The following is an 18,522-nucleotide window of genomic DNA, read 5'->3' on the forward strand; positions in this document are numbered from 1 at the left end:
AATGAGGAGGGTGAGGCAGCAATAATGGTGTATTTTTAATCTGTAGTGTAGTTTTATTTTTTGCTCAGTTGTTTAAATGCAACGTATTTTATTATTCTTACTTTAAAATTTCATTTAGTTATACCACTCCAGAAGAAGGAGATATTTTGAAGTTTAACTCCAAATTTGAATCTGGGAATCTGCGCAAAGTAATTCAAATTAGAAAGTAAGTCATTAAAAATTTTCCCATTTTGTATGTGCACAGATTATTTTCCTAATTTTCATCAAATTTGTTTATTTTCTGTTTTCAGAAATGAATATGACCTTATTCTGAACTCAGATATAAATAGTAATCATTATCATCAGTGGTTTTACTTTGAAGTCAGTGGAATGCGACCAAGCATTGCTTATAGGTTCAACATCATTAACTGTGAAAAGTCCAACAGTCAATTTAATTATGGTAAGACAAAGTTTTCTTTCCTAATTTAGAGGGCATGCAGGCATTGTAACTGTAGGATAGAAGTTTTTAAAAAATTACTAATGTTTTTTTAAAGTTTCAGTGTTCTTTTGTTTTTTCTAGTTTTCAAAATTCAGATATTTATGCAAGATTTGACATAAACTAAGCTTTGCTTTGTTGGTGAAAAGAGTTACCCTTATAAAAGCAAGCCCTTTAAAATGTAATAAGTGGGGCTCCCCTGGTGGCGCAGTGGTTGAGAGTCTGCCTGCTGATGCAGGGGACACGGGTTCGTGCCCCAGCCTGGGAAGATCCCACATGCCACGGAGTGGCTGGGCCTGTGAGCCATGGCCGCTGAGCCTGCGCGTCCAGAGCCTGTGCTCTGCAACAGGAGTGGCCACAGCAGTGAGAGGTCCGCGTACCGCAAAAAACAAAGCAAAACAAAACGAACAAACAAATGTAATAAGTGAGGTTGATTTCATCCAACTTGAATACAGCTATAAAGATTTATTATGTATGCTGCTTAAAATCAAGTTTTTAATAAAGTCTGTTCATCCAGAAGAGAATTACATAAAGCAGTCTCTTTTTAACTGTTTATTTTGAATAGATTCCTAAAAAGTTAAAGTATTACAGAAGTTGCAGAAAGATTCCATGTTCTCTTCACCAGATTTCCTCTCATGGTTACATCTTACATAGCTGTACTGGAATACCAAAGCCAGGGTTTCAAATACCAGTGCTATAGGTAGATGGCATTTTTGCTAACTGTATTTATTTATTCACTTTTATAAAATAGTACTTACTACTTTAAGCTTCATTAAAATATTTTAATTTTTACACTTAAAAGCACACATTTTGGAGCGCTGCTTCTCTATTAAAATAAAACTATACTTCTGTGTGATAATTTTTTCCTTTAGTGTCATTTTAAATTTAAAATGAATAAAATTCTGTAAAACTAAGTCAAAACAGTGAGACAGATGGCTGCTTTAGTTTTTAAGTTTCTCCAGCCCTTTGGGTATTTTTGTATGTGTATCATCCTTTCCAAACCCACTTTGTGGAGAATTTGGAAAACACAGTGTTGTTAAGAAAATTAAAACCATCAACAGTACATCATCCAGAGAAACTTATTTTATTTGTTTATTTTTTATAAATTTTATTTATTTATTTATGGCTGCATTGGGTCTTGTTGCAGTGAGCAGGGGCTACTCTTCGTTGTGGTGCACGGGCTTCTTATTGTGTGGGCTCTAGAGTGCAGGCTCAGTAGTTGTGACACACAGGCTTAGTTGCTCTGCGGCATGTGGGATCTTCCTGGATCAGGGCTGGATCCCATGTCCCCTGCGTTGGCAGGCGGATTCTTAACCACTGTGCCACGAGGGAAGCCCGAGAAACTTATTTTAATGTTTGTTGTTTCTTTCCAGCTTTTAAAATAATGCAGTATGTGATTTTTCCATACATATAGTTATGTATTTATTTAAAAAAATAATGCTCACAACCTATGCAGTTTCATAGTGTGTATTTTAACCAACCATTATATTTATATTGTCAGTATTTTTCTGGTTATTAAATATCCATCTGAAGCAGAGTTTAATGGACATCCTATGGAAGTTCTGTAACTCATTTATCCAAACATTCTTTTGTTGGACTTGTTTTATTTTCCTTACAGTTTTATTGAGATATAACCGACCCTACAGCACTGTATAACTTTAAAGTGTACAGCATTATGGTTTGACTTATATCATGAAATGATTACAATGTTTAGTGGACCTGTTACAATTTAAGTTGTTTCTAATTATTTTCTATTTTAAATACTACTGAGATAAACATTGTACTAAATATTTGTGTGTATAATAATTTAGTTACACATTCACAGAAGTGGAATTTCTTTGTCTGCCAGCTGTAAATGTGTTTTTTTTTTTTTTTTTTTTCTGATTAGGAACGGTGGATCTTATGGGATCCACTGTCCAAATTAGGGAATTTGGTAAAGGAAATACATAAAATACATAAAATACTTAAGAATGAAGGTATACTTAAGAAATATATGGAACTTACAAAAAGAAAACTAAAAAATTTAGGTGAGAACATAAAAAACTTGAGTAAACAAATACACCATGTTCGTAGAGAAGAATCTCTAAGAAGGAAAGAGAAGAAAAAAACCTGCTGTTTAGCATTTTGTTAGCCATCCTTAAACTTATTCACATTCACATAATTTTAAAATTAAATTTTACCCTTTTATAGATTTGGGATCACAATATGAAAACTCATTTGTAAACTATATTTTTAAACTACACAACATATTGTAAAAACATTTCCCTGTGCCTTTACATATTTTCAGCAACATCATTACTAATGTTTGTATAGTATTCTGTTGAGTAATGTACAATAATTATTTAAATGATAACAGATTGACGAGAATTTGTCTTTTTCAACATTTCAAAATTAGGAGCTGTGTTGCAATAGATATCCTTAATTATTTTTTTGTATGTATGTTTCTGATTATTGCTTTGCCATAAATTCCTCCAAGTAGAATTTCTCAAAGGAAATGAACTTATGTTGGTGAAGACTAGGGAAAATGGGTCCTTACAGTGTTGGTGGGAGTGTTGAATTAGTTCAGCTTCTTTGAAGTGCATTTGATAGTATGATTTTAGTGTTTATATTTAACTTCATCCATGCAGGATTTATTTTGGTATATTCTGTGAATTGGGATCTAACGTAATCCTATCGTTTGTAGTTAAGCAGCTTTAGCTGAACTAATTCTTTCTCAAAAGAGTTTTAAACTGTTGTTGATGAATTCATTGAGTTGTCAGACGTTGACATTTGTAACTCATTTGCAACTGTATTCCTGACCCACTAGTAAAAACAGGATTGGGAACATCACTCAGAAGACATTGTACATTGTTGCCCTATTATAATTGTTATAGAAAACGGTCAGTTTAGAAAAAAACAGATTAGAAACTGGTTTAAGGTATCACACTATTGCTTATTCATAATTTCTGACTTTCTGAATTTGGGTGGAATTTTTCTGACCTGTTAGTCATACTGTGTATCCCTTTTGGTTTGAAACACCACAACTCTCACAAGCTGTGGCCTTCACAATATACCAGCATTCGTTTGGGGGCTGTGTGTTGCTCTAGCACCACTTGATTTTAATTATTCTGACCTTTCAGTCTTGTGTAACATCATTGTTGTTCTAGAACCATTTTGTTTTTAAAATTATTTTGACTTTATAATATAGTTTAACATCCTGTAGTCTTTTTCAGAAACAGTTTAACAACTTTTTATAACTTTATTTTTCCTGAATAGTTTATTCTGAATATCATTCTGAGTAATTTTATCAAGTGCCCCAAATTTCCATTGCATTAAACTTATAATGTGGGAGAAATTGGATTTCTTATATTGTATTCGATCTTGCCACTTACGAACATGGTGTATTTGTTTACTCAAGTTTTTTATGTTCTCACCTAAATTTTTTAGTTTTCTTTTTGTAAGTTCCATATATTTCTTAAGTATACCTTCATTATTAAGTATTTTATGTATTTCTTTTTTCTGTTGTGAAAGAGTACTTCTCCCTATTTTCAAGCTTGTTATTATTTATAATTAAGAAAGCTAAGGATTTTTATATGTTTACTTGAAAATCAGACTCCTTAGTTTCTTATTAGTTCTCATAGTTTCTCAGTTGATATTTTGAATTTTCTTGGTAGGTCCCTAGAATTTCTCCTTATCCCTAGTTATATCATATATGTTTCATTGCTTGGCTGGAACTTTGAGATTGTTTAAACTAAAAGGAGACTTTGGGCATCCTTGTTTGATTTTGAATTTAATGTGAGTGCTGTTTGTGTGTGTGTGTGTGTGTGTGTGTGTATCTTTTTTTTTGTGGAGGTGCCCCGTGGCATGCGGGATCCTAGTTCCCCGACCAGGGATCGCACCCGCGCCTCCTGCATTGGGAGCGTGAAGTCTTAACCTGCTGGACTGCCAGGGAAATCCTGCTAGTATTTATGTTATGTATGTCAGCTTGTTTTGGGATACATATTCTTTCTTATACTAAAGAATTGCTATTTTTACCGAATTTTTAAAATTAGAAATATTTTATTTCACTTTTTGCATTTATCAGTGTGACCATATAATGCTGTGAGCTGTTAATGTGCTGTGTTATAATTATTTAGTAATGTTTCTAATAGTAAACCGTCCTTGAGTTTCAGAAATTAGTCTGTTTTGCCCTGTGAGTTAATCTTTAATACAAATATTTTGCATTTGTTAGTATTTTGTTTAAAGGTTTTTACATCATTGGTCATAAGTTAGACAAGACAATTTCCTGAGTGGAGGACTATCTTTTTATAGTTTTGGAAGCAGGCTAATGCTAACATTGAACACTTAAATGAACAGCTTTTATTTCCCTACCCAGTGTTCTGGAGCAGTTTAAATAGCATTTATATGTTTTCATGAAACTTGGAAATAATGCACCTGTAAAGTAGTCTGATTCTGTGCCCCTTTTTGGGGGGAGAGGGAGCATCTGGATAACTTCTTCAGTTTTATATGACTCCATATAGTCTAGTTTTCTATTTTTTACTGAGGCAGTCCTGATTATTTATTTTTTCTTACACAGGTGACATTTAGATTTTCAGAATTCACTAGCAGAGAGTTGTATGCGATATCTGTAGTATGTGTACTTGCATGTCCCCTTGTTTGCTTTCCTTTTTGTGTGTGTGTGCGTAAAACGTAATTTGTTTTATTTTACTATTTTGAAAACCTGGCTCTTAGTTTTATTCATTATTTCCTTTAAAAGTTTTTTTTTTTTAATTTATTAATTTCTCCCTTGTCCTCCCTGCAGGTTGATATTTTTTCTCTTTCTAACTTCTAGTTTATTTGCTTAAATTTATTTAAGTTTATTTTTGTTTGATGATCAAGCATTTAGGGTATTTTTTTAATTGAGGTATAGTTGATTTACAATATTAATTTTAGGTGTACAGCATAGTGATTCAAAATTTTTATAAATTATAATCCCTTTATAGTTATTAAAAATATTGGCTCTATTCCCTGTGTTGTACAATATCCTTGATGCTTAATTGTTTTATACATAGTACTTTGTACCTCTTAATCCCCTGCCCCTATCTTGCCCCTCCCACCTCCCCTCTCCCCACTGGTAACCTAGTTTGTTTGTTCACAATATCTGTGATTCTGTTTCTTTTTATGTTCATTAGTTTGTTTTATTTTTTATATTCCACATATACATGATAAAATACAGTATTTGTCTTTCTCTGTCTGGCTTATTTCACTGAGCATAATACCCTCCTAGTCCACCCATATTGTTGTAAATGGCAAATTTTATTCTTTTTTATGGTTGAGTAGTATTCCGTGTGTGTGTGTGTGTGTGTGTGTGTGTGTGTGTGTGTGTGTGTGTGTATACACCACATCTTCTTTTTCCATTCATCTGTGCATGGGCAGTTAGGTTGCTTCCATATCTTGGCTATTGTAATAATATGAACATTGGGGTGCATGCTTATTTCGGGGCTCCTTGTCTGTTCCATTGATCTGTGTATCCATGTTTGTGCCAGTACCATACTGTTTTGATTACTGAAGCTTTGTAGTGTAGTGTGAAGTCAGGGAGCATGGTACCTCCAGCTTGTTCTTCTCTTTCAAGATTGTTTTGGCTATTCAGGGTCTTTTATGTTTCCATACAAATTTTAAATTTATTTGTCCTGGTTCTGTGAACAATGCCATTGGTATTTTGATAGGAATTGCATTAAATCTGTAGATTGCCTTGGGTAGTATGGTTATTTTAACAATACTGATTCTTCCAATCCATGAACATGATGTGTCTCTCCATCTGTGTCTTCTTCAGTTTCATCAGTGTCCTTTTGTTTTTTGAGTACAGGTCTTTTACCTCCTTAGGTAGGTTTATTCCTAGGTATTTTATTCTTTTTTGATGCATTGGTACATGGAATTGTTTCCTTAATTTCTCTTTCTGATAGTTCGTTGTTAGTGTATAGAAATGCAACAGACTTCTATATATTAATTTTGAATCCTGCAACTTTACTGAATTCATTGAAGAGTTCTAGTGGTTTTTTGGTGGTGTCTTTAGGATTTTCTATATATAATGTCATGTCATTTGCAAACAATGACAGTTTTACTTTCTGTTTTCCAATTTGGATTCCTTTTATTACTCTTTGTTATCTGAAAGCTGTGGCTAGGACTTCTAATATTATATTGAATAAAAGTAAGGAGAATGGGCATCCTTGTCTTGTTTCTGATCTTAGAGGAAATGCTTTCAGCTTTTCATCATTGGGTATGATGTTAGCTGTGGGCTAATAATATATGGCCTTTATTATGTTGAGATATGTTCCCTCTGTACCCACTTCCTGTAGAGATTTTATCATAAGTGGATGTTGAAATTTGTCAAAAGCTTTTTCTGCATCTTTTGAGATGATCATATTGTTTTTATTCTTCAATTTGTCAATGTCGTGTATCACATTGATTGATTTGTGGATATTGAACCATCCTTGCATCCCTGCAATAAATCCCACTTGATAATGGTATACGGTCTCCTTTTAACATATTGTTGGATTCAGTTTGCTAATATTTTGTTGAGGATTATTGAGTCTATATTCATCAGTGATATTAGCTTGTAATTTTCTTTTTTTGTGATCTCTTTGTCTGATTTTGGTGTCAGGGTGATGCTAGCCTCATAGAATGATTTCAGAAGTATTCCTTCCTCAGCAACTTTTTAGAATAGTTTGAGAAGGATAGGTGTTAGCTCTTCTCTAAATGTTTGGTGGAATTCATCTGTGAAGCTGTCTGGTCCAGGACTTTTGTTTTTTGGGAGTTTTTAAATTACTGATTCACTTTCATTATGGGTAATTGCTCTGTTTATGTTTTCTATTCCTTCTTGGTTCAATCTTGGGAGATTGTACATTTCTAGGAATTTGTCCATTTCTTCTAGTTTGTACATTTTACTGGCATATCTCTTATGATTCTTTTTATATCTGTGGTGTTGCTTATAAATTCTCCCTTTTTATTTCTGATTTTTACTGATTTGAGCCCTCTTTTTTTTCGATGAGTCTGGCTAAAAGTTTATCAATTTTGTTTATTTTTTCAAAGAACCAGCTTTTAGTTTCACTGATATTTTCTGTTGTTCTTTTTAGTCTCTATTTTATTAATTCTTGATCTTTATGATTTCTTTCCTTCTACTAACTTTGGGTTTTGTTTGTTCTTTTTCCTTTAGGTGTAAGGTTAGGTTTCTGGTTTTTGGGTTTTTTTTGGTTTAAAATTAGGTTGTTTATTTGAGATTTTTCTTGTTTCCTTAGGTAAGCTGTATCACTTTAAAATTCCCTCTTAGAACTGCTTTTGTTGCATTGTATAGATTTTGGATTTATTGTGTTTTTGTTTTCATTTGTCTCCAGGTTTTTTTTTTTCTTCAGTGATCCATTGGTTGTTTAGGAGCATATTGTGTAACCTCCATGTGTTTGTGTTTTTTGGCAGGTTTTTTTTTTTTTTTTTTTTTAGTCTCATGGCATTGTGGTCAAAAAAGTTGCTTGATATTATTTCAATTTTCTTAAATTTACCGAGGCCTGTTTTGTGGCCTAGCATGTGATCTATCCTGTAGAACGTTCCATATGCACTTGAAAAGAGTGTGTTATCTGCTGCTTTTGGACAGAGTGTTCTATATATATCTATTAAGTCCATCTGCTCTAATGTGTCATTTAAGGGCAGTGTTACCTTATTGATTTTCTGTCTGGATGATCTGTCCATTGATGTAAGTGGGTGTTAATATCCACTACTAATATTGTGTTATAGTTGATTTCTCCCTTTATGTCTGTTAATATTTGCTCTTTGTGTTTAGGTGCTCCTATGTTGGGTGCATATATATTTGTAATTGTTATATTTTCTTCTTGGATTGATCCCCTGATCATTATATGATATCCTTCTTTGTCTCTTGTCACAGTCTTTGTTTTAAAATCTATTTTGTCTCATATAGGTATTGCTACCCTGGCTTTCTTTTGATTTCCATTTGCGTGGAATACCTTTTTCCATCCCCTCACTTTCAATCTGTTTGTGTCTTTGGATATGAAGTGAGTCTCTTGTAGACAGCATATATTATAGGTCTTGTTTTTGCATCCATTCAGCTGCTCTCTGTCTTTTGATTAGAGCATTTATTCTATTTATATTTAAAGTAATCATTGATACTTATGTACTTACTGCCACTGTGTTAATTGTTTTGGAGTTGTTTTTGTAGGTCTTTTTTGTTTCTTTTTTTTTTTGTTGTTCTCTTCCCCTATGATTTGATGACTATCTCTAGTGTTATGTTTGGATTCCTTTTTCTTTTGTGTCTGTATCTATTATAGATTTTTGTTTTGTTGTTACCATGAGGTTTATATGTAGCAATCTATATTTATATACATGATTATTTTAGGTTGTTGATCTCTTAATTTCAAATGCATTGTAACAACCATGTATTTGTACTCTTCTCTCCTCACAGTTACCATTTTCGATATCATATATATTTTACATCTGTTTGTTTTGTGTATTCCTTAACTGCCTATTGTGGGTATAGCTTATTTTACTGCTTTTGTCTTTTAACCTTCCTACTAGCTCTGTACATGTTGTTTTACTACCTTTACTGTATGTTTGCCTTTACTGATGAGCTTTTTCCTTTCATAATTTTCTTGTTCCTAGTTGTAGCCTTTTCTTTTTCACTTAGAGAAGTCCTTTTAACGTTTCTTGTAAAGCTGGTTTGTTGGTGCTGAACTCTTTTAGCTTTTGCTTGTCTGCAAAACATTTGATCTCTCCATCAAATCAGAATGAGAGCCTTGCCAGGTAGAATATTCTTGATTGTAGTTTTTCCCTTTCATCATTTTAAATATATCATGCCACTCCCTTCTGGCCTGCAGAGTTTCTGCTGAAAAGTCAGCTGATAGTCTTATGGGAGTTCCCTTTTATGTAACTTAGTGCTTTTTCCTTGTTCCTTTTAATATTCTCTCCTTTTAAAATGTTTTTGCCATTTTAATAACATTGTGTCTTGGTGTGGCCCTCTTTTGGTTGATCCTGTTTGGGACTCTCTGTGCTTTCTGTATTCTTTCGCAGGTTAGGGAAATTTTCAGCTGTTATTTCTTCAAATGTGTTATTTTCTCCTTTGTCTCTTCCTTTTTGGACCCCTATAATGTGAATCCTAGTGTGCTTGATGTTGCCCCAGAGGTCTCTGTCCTTATTTCTTTTTATTCGTTTTTCTGTTCAGCGTCAGTGATTTCCACTATTCTTGTCTTCCAGGTTGCTGATGGTTTTCCTGTGTATCATTTAGTCTCCTATTGATTCCTTATAGTGTAATTTTTGTTTCATTTATTGTGTTCTTCATCTCAGTTTGGTTGTTCTTTATATTTTCCAACTCTTTCTTAAAAACTTATAATTTCCTGCCCTGTGCATCTTTACTTCTCCTGAGTTCTTTCATCATCCTTATGGTCATTACCTTGAACTCTTTCTTGGGTAGATTGCCTATACTTACTTCATTTTGTTCTTCTTTTAGGGTTTTACCTTATTCCTTCGTTTGAAACGTGTTCCTCTGTCAACTTATTTTGCCTAAGTTGCTATTTTTGTTTTTATGTATCTGGTATGTTGGTTGTGTTTCCTGACCTTAGAAAAGTACCTTTTAGTAGGAGATGTTCTGTGCACCCCAGCTGTGTACTTCTCTCTGGTCACTAGAACTGTGTGCTCTAGTGGTGCCTCCTACATGGGCTTTTTGGGTCCTTCTATTGTGGTGGGCTGACCACTGTGGGTGGACTGGTAGGTGTGGCTGGCCCCTGGTCTGGTTGGTTGCCAAGCCCTGCCTTGTGTGGAGGCTACCAGCCACTGGTTGGTAGGGCTGGGTTGTGAGGTGGCTGGCTGTGGAACCCCAGGGGGCCTTAGGGCTAGTGCTGGCTCACTGGTGGGCAGAGTTGGGGTCCAGGAGATCCTGGGGCCAGTGCTCACTTACTGGTGGCTGAAGCCAGGTCTTGGAGCTGGTTTTGGCCTTACTGTCAAACAGAGCTGGGGTCTGGCTAGAGGGCCCAGGGATCCCAGAACTGGTGTCAGACCACTGGAGGGTGGGGCTGGTTCCTGATACAGCTGGCTGCAGGGTTTGAGGTGTCCTGAAACTTGTCTTGGCTTGCTGGGACTAGGGCCCAACTGTCCCAGGTCTGGTGCTGGCCTGCTAGTGGTTGGGTTGGGTCCTGCCCTGGCAGGTTTCAGGGCTGAGGTTGTCCTGGGGCTGGTGAATGCCCACTGGTGGGTGAGACTGGTCTTGAGGCTGGAGCAGGCTTGTTTTTGGGCAGGGGCTGGGCCCAGTGGGTCCTGGGGCTGGTGCCTGTCCAGTGGTATGTGAGGCTGGTCCTGAGGCCAGCGTCAGCTTCCTGCTGGTAGGTGGAGTTGGGTCTTGGAATCTCTGCGTGTAGGGCCCTGGGGGTCCCAGATCTAGTGCCTGCACACTGGTGTGTGGGGCCAGGTCCTGGGCCCTCTGGTGGGCACAGCCGTGTTCAGGGGTTCTTAAGGCAGCCTGCCTATTGGTGGGTGGGGGTATGTCTTGGCCCAGTTAGTTGCTTGGCCTCAGGTGTCACAGAACTGGTGACTACAGGCTGTTGAGTCCTGGGGTCCTGGGGCTAATAAACTAGAGGGAGGATTCCACACTGGTGATACTTGCCAGCACCAGTGTCTGATAGCACGAGCACCCAAAGATGGCAGCCCCCAGTGTCTGTGTCCTTAGGGTGAGCTCCAGTTGCCTCTTTCCTCTCTGGGAGACTTCTCAAGATCAGCAGTTAGGTCTGACCCAGGCTCCTTTCAAATGACTTCTTTTTCCCTGGGCCCTGGTACGTGTGAGATTTTGTGTGTGTCCTTTAGGGTCTGTTTCCCACAGCCCTCCAGCCCCCCTGAATTTAAGCCCTGCTAGCCTTCAAAGCCAAACATTCTCAAGGCTTGTTTCCTGGCACAGGACTCCTGGGCTAGGGAGCCTCATGTGGGGCTTCGACCCCTTGCTCCCTGGGGAGAACCTCTGCAATTGTGTTCTCCTGTTTGTGGATTGCCCACTGAGGGGCATGCGTCTTGACTATACCATGACTCTCCCCCTCCTACCCGTCTCGTTGTGGTTCTTCTTTATATCTTTAGTTGTAGAAGATCTTTTCTGGTAGGTTCTAGGCTTTTTCATAGGTGGTTCTGCAGATAGTTGTGATTTTGGTGTGCCCCTGAGAGGAGGTGAGCTCAGGGTCCTTCTACTCTGCCATGTTGGGAAGTCTCCTGCAAGGGTTTAGGTTTTGGATTTGTTCTCGATTACAACTTAATTTTGTATCCCCTCCCCTCCAGATTTTGATACTAAGACCTCCTTGTAATTTTCTAGATGGCTTCTAATTGTGTTTGGTTTTGGTATCCCTTTTGGCCCAAGAATTATTTAGAAAAGGGTTTGTTATATTTTTAGTTGGTTAAATTATTTTGGCTGTAATTTTTCTCATTGCATTCAAATTTTAATCAGTTTTGTTCATAGATGTGAAATTTATGATTTGAAATAATTTTTATGGCTTAATATCTGATCAGTTTTAGTGTTCACAGGTTCTTGGAAAATATGTATTCTTTGTTGGCAACATAATTTAACATACATTGTTAAGTTTATTGTTATAAATTTGTTTATTCAGTTTTCTGTATCCTTTTTTATTTTTTATCTTGTCTACTTGCCCAAGGCTTAAGAAAACCCAACAGTCTTTCACTTCTATTATGTTTCTGTCAATACCTCATTTAAAATGAGGTATTTAAAATATATACATATTTTTTTTCAATTTTAATGCCGTATCATTTGGCACATAGACATTTATAACTTTTCCTGTTCCTTTTGTGTATACCCATTAACAGTATAAAATAGTCACATTCATTCCATTCAGTATCTTTTGCCCAGAATTGTATTTTTTTTTTTGCGGTACGCGGGCCTCTCACTGTTGTGGCCTCTCCCGCTGCGGAGCACAGGCTCCAGACGCGCAGGCTCAGCGGCCATGGCTCACGGGCCCAGCCGCTGCGCAGCATGTGGGATCTTCCCGGACCAGGGCACGAACGCGTGTCTCCTGCATCGGCAGGCGGACTCTCAACCACTGCACCACCAGGGAAGCCCCAGAATTGTATTTTTATATTATATTGATTTGAATTTGTTTGATACATCTTTGCTGACTGTTTTTGTAAATAGAGGTTGCATTTTGTTCGACCCTTGCCTTTTAAAATGTGATTTTAACCTATTTAAAATTCTTTTTATAATTGATACTTTTTTAATGTTTTCTATTTTTGCTGTTCTTTATTTTCTTTATGTGTTATTCTTGAAGGGCCTACAAGGTGTAGTACAACACTTCTTTTAGCTATGGGGAACCAAAATATGTATATATAAAAATAGATTGTGAGGCATATTCTGTACTGGATTTCTTTCAGTCCTGCTCCATCTGTCTTAAGTTTAGTAGAGATTCCTCCCAGATTCTGACAAGAAATTGTCTGTTGTGAGTCTTTTATTTTCCTATACTTGTAAGTATTTAACTAGGAGGCTGGTAGAAGCTGTAGAAAGAGTTGTTAGGTAGATGTAATTTTCAAATGAACTCTACTATTAGATTTGTTAGGGTAATACAACATACAGCAAATCTTGGTTTGTCTGAACATCAATAGAGTTAGAAGAAGGGAGAGACCAATATTTTAGTAAATTAGAATTCAACATTTTAAGAAATGATAACCAACTATGTAGTTAATGTTAATTGTCATGAGATTCATATTGAATTCACTTCAGGGATGTAATGATGACTGAAGATATTTGCAGTGGAAGCATCTTCAGCTGGAAGAATTTATTTAATTGCCATGCATGATTGAAGTCAGGAAATAATATTAATTAGGAAATTGTAAAAAAAAAATGTTTCCCCATTGGGACATGCTGCTTGGGGAAGTATTTAAATGTTGGTTCTTCTAGCAGATGTGCCCAATAGAGGTCTTGTTCTTTGTCAGTGTCCCTCAAAAAAGAGCAGAATTATAGTTTCTTTTGTTTCACAAGTTGCCCTTTTCTTGGAGAATTTTTAGGTGATTCTATTAAATATTAGTTTTCTTAGTTTTCTCACAATGAATGATCTTACTTGTAAATTTGTATATGAGAATTTATATCACTATATACTACTGATATATCTGTTGTAATCCGTCACTCCCTCCCCCTTCTTGGCCCCCCCCCTTACCTGAAAGGGGTTTGCTCAAATTACCACTAGATGGCAGTCTTGCGTTTTAGTAACTTAGAGCTTTAGTCACAAGCTCCCTCTTTCTCCCCCTGCCCTTCCTCCCCCATATCTTCCAGATATATGAAGATTTTTAACCACTCTCTTATATAAATTGAACATATGTGGAACCAGGCAACAAAATAGCATTTTGGAGTCAATTCTGTAGCATTCCCACCTTGCTCACATTAGTTAATTCCATACTTGGAAGTTGAGCTATTTCTTGACTAAAGAAATCTTCCCTGACTCCCCAGACTGTCTTAGTCCCCTTGATAAATGTTGCTTGTAAGTTTTTCCTTTTAGGGCACTCTTCACAGTTTTATGTTGTTTTTGTATGGGACTGATTAATACCTTTCCTCTCTATGTGCCCCTCCCCGCAAACTGTTTGTATATTCCACAAGATCAGGGACAGTATCTGTTGCTGACCACTGTTATTTACAGTAAGGCATTTAGTAGATGTTCAGTAAATAGTTATTAAATAAATGAGGCAATGGACGAATGAACTATGAAGATCCTATTAGGAACATAAAATGCCACGCACAAAATATATGTCAAGAAGACGGTAGTTCAGTTTATGATCATCGTTTTCTAAATATTTTTTTTGAAATAATTTCAAACTTACAGAAAAGTTATACCCTTTATCTACATGTTGGGCTTCGAAAGTGATGCCCCATCACCCTAGAACACTTTCAGTGTATTTTGTGCAAACATGGCATTTTTCTATGTAACTATGGGATAGCTATCAACATCAGGAAATTATCATTGATATATGAATCCCATCTAATCCTTAGAGCCCCCCCCATTTAAGTTTCACCTATTTTCTCATTAATGACCTTAATAGCACAAGGATTCAGCTCAAACCACATGTTGTAAATTAGTTGTCAAGTCTCTTTAGACTATTTTAGTCAGGAACAGTTTTGCAGTCTTTAATGTTCATGACCTTGACACTTTTGAAAATTATAGCACTTATTTTGTAGAATGGTTCTCAGTTTGGAGTTGTCTCATGTTCCTCATGATTTGATTTAAGTTAGGCATCTTCGGGAGGAACATCACAGAAGTGACATTGTGTTTTGGTGACCCAGGATTTTGTTTTATTACTGATAGTAATAATTTATTCACTTGATTAAGTTGGTGTCTGCCAGACATTTCCATTGTAAAGTTACCTTTTTTCTCTGTAGTTAGTAAGTATTTTACATGTTAGTATCAGTGTAGAATTGTTTACTGTTTTACTCAGTGGGTTGTAATTTGTTGCTATCATTATTTATTTTGATGTTTAAGTTGCCCGGGATTTGGCCATTGGGATCTCTGCATGCTGCATTTTGTGTTCTTTTGACGTGTCCCCATCATCCTTTATAGGTGTCCTTGCTTTTTGGCACAGGATGCTCAGGGCTCATCTTGCCTTTCAACAGTCATTTCTTCAAAGAGCCCTGGTTTGGAGAATGGTATTTTAAAAATAAGATCTGTATGCATAGTGTGTACATTGTTATTGGACCTGTCCATGGATAGAGCCAGGGAATATGTATTTGTATATACAAGCGTTTATGTAGAAATTTTCATTGGTAGTAAGTTATACGTATGTGTATGTTTATTTTTGTGTGTGCATGTTATACACAAACACACACACAAGCACACACACAGTATCTCCATGAAGTTACACTGATACCTTCACTTGCACAGGATTTATTCTAGTTTTCTTTCCATATTTACAACTTCCTTCTCCAACATGGAGAATTTTGGCTTCTACTATTCTTAATATATTTATTTATTTGATCAGTTCCAGTGTACATAACAGTCTGTCCTTTGCACTTTCGGGCAGATGCCCTCCTCACACCTTTCAAGATCTGACACCCAAGTCAACCTGTCTCCCTTGCCTCTGCATGGGTATCCTCCCTTTTTGTTTTGTTTTTCATTTTGATTTTAATTTTTAGTTTTATTACATGGTGATCAGAGAGTTTTGTTTGTAATATTTCTCTTTTATGGAACTGACATTTCCTTTTGACCTAATATATAGTCAATTTTTGTGAATATTCCACATGCTCTTAGAAGAAGGTATATTCTCTACTATCAGGATACAGTGTTCAACATATCTGTATAAGATTTGCCTTATTATGTTATTTAGATCTATATAAATATTCTTAATTTTTGTTTAATCAGTTTGACTTGTACTGAGAGTGGAGTGTTAGCATCTGCTATCAGTAGTATGTTTCTAACACTTCTCCTGTATTTCCTCTAGTTTCTGCCTTATATTAAGAGGTTGGTCTTATCTGGTGCATAGATATTGCATCTTGCTATATTTTCACTGTGAATTGTGACTTCATAAAATTCCTTCTTCATGTCACTTAGTATTTTTTAGCCTGCAATCTACTTTGAGCTCATGATTTCAATCCCTCCTTTATTGTTTCCACTTCTGTGGTATATCTTTGCCCATTTTTCTACATAAAGGCAACTTGAAGTCTGTTACATTCTGTCTTCCAGTAATGCTGAAGGCCTGGGCGTGTGTAGTTTTTATTTGTGCTACTTGTTGAATTTATTTATTTGTTCTTGGTGAGGATGTGTGGAGCGATTCTGATTAAAGTGGCTACCATTACCCTCCAGGCCAAGAATCTCATCTTCCTGTTTTTAGTATGACTCTGCTATGATACCAGCCATATTAGAAGCATGTGTTTTTTTCTCTGTACAGTTACTGATAACATATGCAGCTTGTGATAGGTACCTTCAGGTTATTCAAGCTCCCCCTCATCTGTTAAATGATGGTGTTAGCTTCAACTTGAAAATTTTGAGTCTGTGATTCACAATACATTTGATGATTAGGGCCTAAAACACCTTGTCTTTCATTGTATCTGCACTTGTTACTGAGCATGTACTCAGTACAACTTAAGCCTTTACATAGATATTATTAGAGGCTATTGCCATTCGATGTTGGGTTCACTCCGGCAGTTTAATATTTTGATTGTCTGTATTCAAGTGACAAGCTTGACAGTTCTTAATGTATTTATTTTATACACATAAAAGTTTATCCTTTGGCTAATGATTAAATCAGTTACTCAAATATGGCCTTTCTGTATCAGGTTGAGTAGACTGTGATTTATTCAATCTGAGTTACCTCATTTGATTTATTCTTACTGGGGCAACCTATTTTGTTAAGATGGTTTTCATTATAGTCAGAATTTCCAAATATAGCTCCCTTCACTATGACCAGAATTAACCATCATCTTAAAAGTAATAAGAGAATACATTGTCTTTTATAAAATTAGAACACTTCAGATAAATCTTTTATGCCCTTTGACTTCAGCCTGAACCTTGTTCCACCTTACTATAATTAACCATTATTATGAGTTTTGTGTGCCTGGAAGAGGTTGAAGTTTCGGATTGAAATGCCTCACTGACTCCTAGGAAGAAATAAGGAAGACAGGAATCTTTTATATGTACCAGTGAAATACCTGAGTTTCAGATATAAAGAGAAAATCTTAACATACTTCCACTTTAAAAGAACTGGTTACAGTACTTAAATAATATTGATAATAACAGCAGCTAATGTTTATTGAAAATTTATCATGTTCCAGGCCTTCTTTAAGTGCTAACACATGTGATACTCTTAATCCACACAACAAACCAACCTAGCATGGTTGTTATCCACAGAAGAGAAAAAGGGGGCATGAGTGGTTTAGTAATCTGACCAGGATCATGCATGTGGCATGTGGTAAAGTGGGAATTCAAACCCAGGTAGTCTGGTTACAGACTGCATGCTCTTGATCACTATGTTGTTCTGCGTGTGAAAAAATTAGGTTAGTATTGGACTCTCATCTGTGGTGCTAGAAGCTAGAGGAGCGCCAAATGTCTTTTGCAAAATCTGTCATTTGTTTGTCACGGCCAACAAACTGCATGTTTGTGTATATGTAGAATTCAGAAAATCTGCTACCCTGAACCCTCTCTGAGAAAAATAAATGAGGAAAAAGACCTCAAGATAGAAGACTTGAAATTTATAAAATGTGTTAAGTGAAAATGTTCTAAAAGGGGTGATATGGGAGAAGTGAAAGCTAATGTGTCTTGATGGGATTGCTTAGTTATTTAATATGATAATAGTATACTAGAGAAATATCAGTTAATCATAACTATTAGGATGGGAAATAGAATTGAGAAACACAAAAGAAAGCTTTCAAATGATAGAAGAAGAAAAGGAAATGTGGGAAAATGTAACCAAGCAAGTGAAATAAGTTGTAAAGAAGGAAAAAAAAATTAATGAATAGTAGAAAGAAAGTAAGATGGAAGGAATGAAATGAAATGTTTGTCTGTCATTACTGACTATGAATGAGCCAAAATGTCCTCAAAAATCAGATATCAAAAATTATACAATTTGTAGGGTCAGAGAATATGTGTGTGTGTGTTTATTAATTAAATGATAAAGTAAAGTTGAAAGAAACGATTGGGCAGAGATCAACTAGGTAAATGCAAATAAAGGAAAAGTGGTAATATTAATGTCAGACAAAGAATAATTCAGGGTTAAAAGCGCTGACTGGATATTGTGTATTTACAAGTTGCAGTCCTTGCAGATGCTATAATAATTGCAAATCTCCCCCCCATTGAGATATAATTGACATACAGCATTGTATTAGTTTCAGGTGTGCAACATAATGATTCAATGTTTGTATATATTGTGAAGTGATCACTACAGTAAGTCTAGTTAACATCCATCACTACACTTTATTTTTCTTGTGATGAGGACTCTTAAGATCTATTCTCTGAGCCACTTACAAATACACACTGTAGTATTATGAACTATAGTTACCATGCTGTACATTATATCACCATGACTTAGTTGTTTTATAACCTGAAGTTCATACCTTTTGTCCACTTGACCAA

General features: G+C 35.9%; 1 protein-coding gene across 11 annotated transcripts in view; it reads left to right on the forward strand.

Annotated features, from left to right (window-relative positions):
- AGTPBP1 (ATP/GTP binding carboxypeptidase 1) overlaps positions 1–18,522 on the forward strand; it is a 170,933-nt gene that overhangs the window by 105,211 nt on the left and 47,200 nt on the right. For all 11 annotated transcript variants that reach the window (XR_012332465.1, XR_002177387.3, XM_019940383.3 and 8 more), the window contains 2 exons: positions 119–205; positions 291–439. Coding sequence is in view for 9 of the 11 variants with exons in the window: in XM_019940383.3 (XP_019795942.2) it covers positions 119–205; positions 291–439 (236 nt within the window). In the remaining 2 variants the exon portion in view is untranslated. The remainder of the gene's footprint in view (positions 1–118; positions 206–290; positions 440–18,522) is intronic.

This window comes from Tursiops truncatus, chromosome 6 (assembly GCF_011762595.2).
Source record: "Tursiops truncatus isolate mTurTru1 chromosome 6, mTurTru1.mat.Y, whole genome shotgun sequence".
In the NCBI taxonomy this organism is placed as follows: Eukaryota; Metazoa; Chordata; class Mammalia; order Artiodactyla; family Delphinidae; genus Tursiops; species Tursiops truncatus.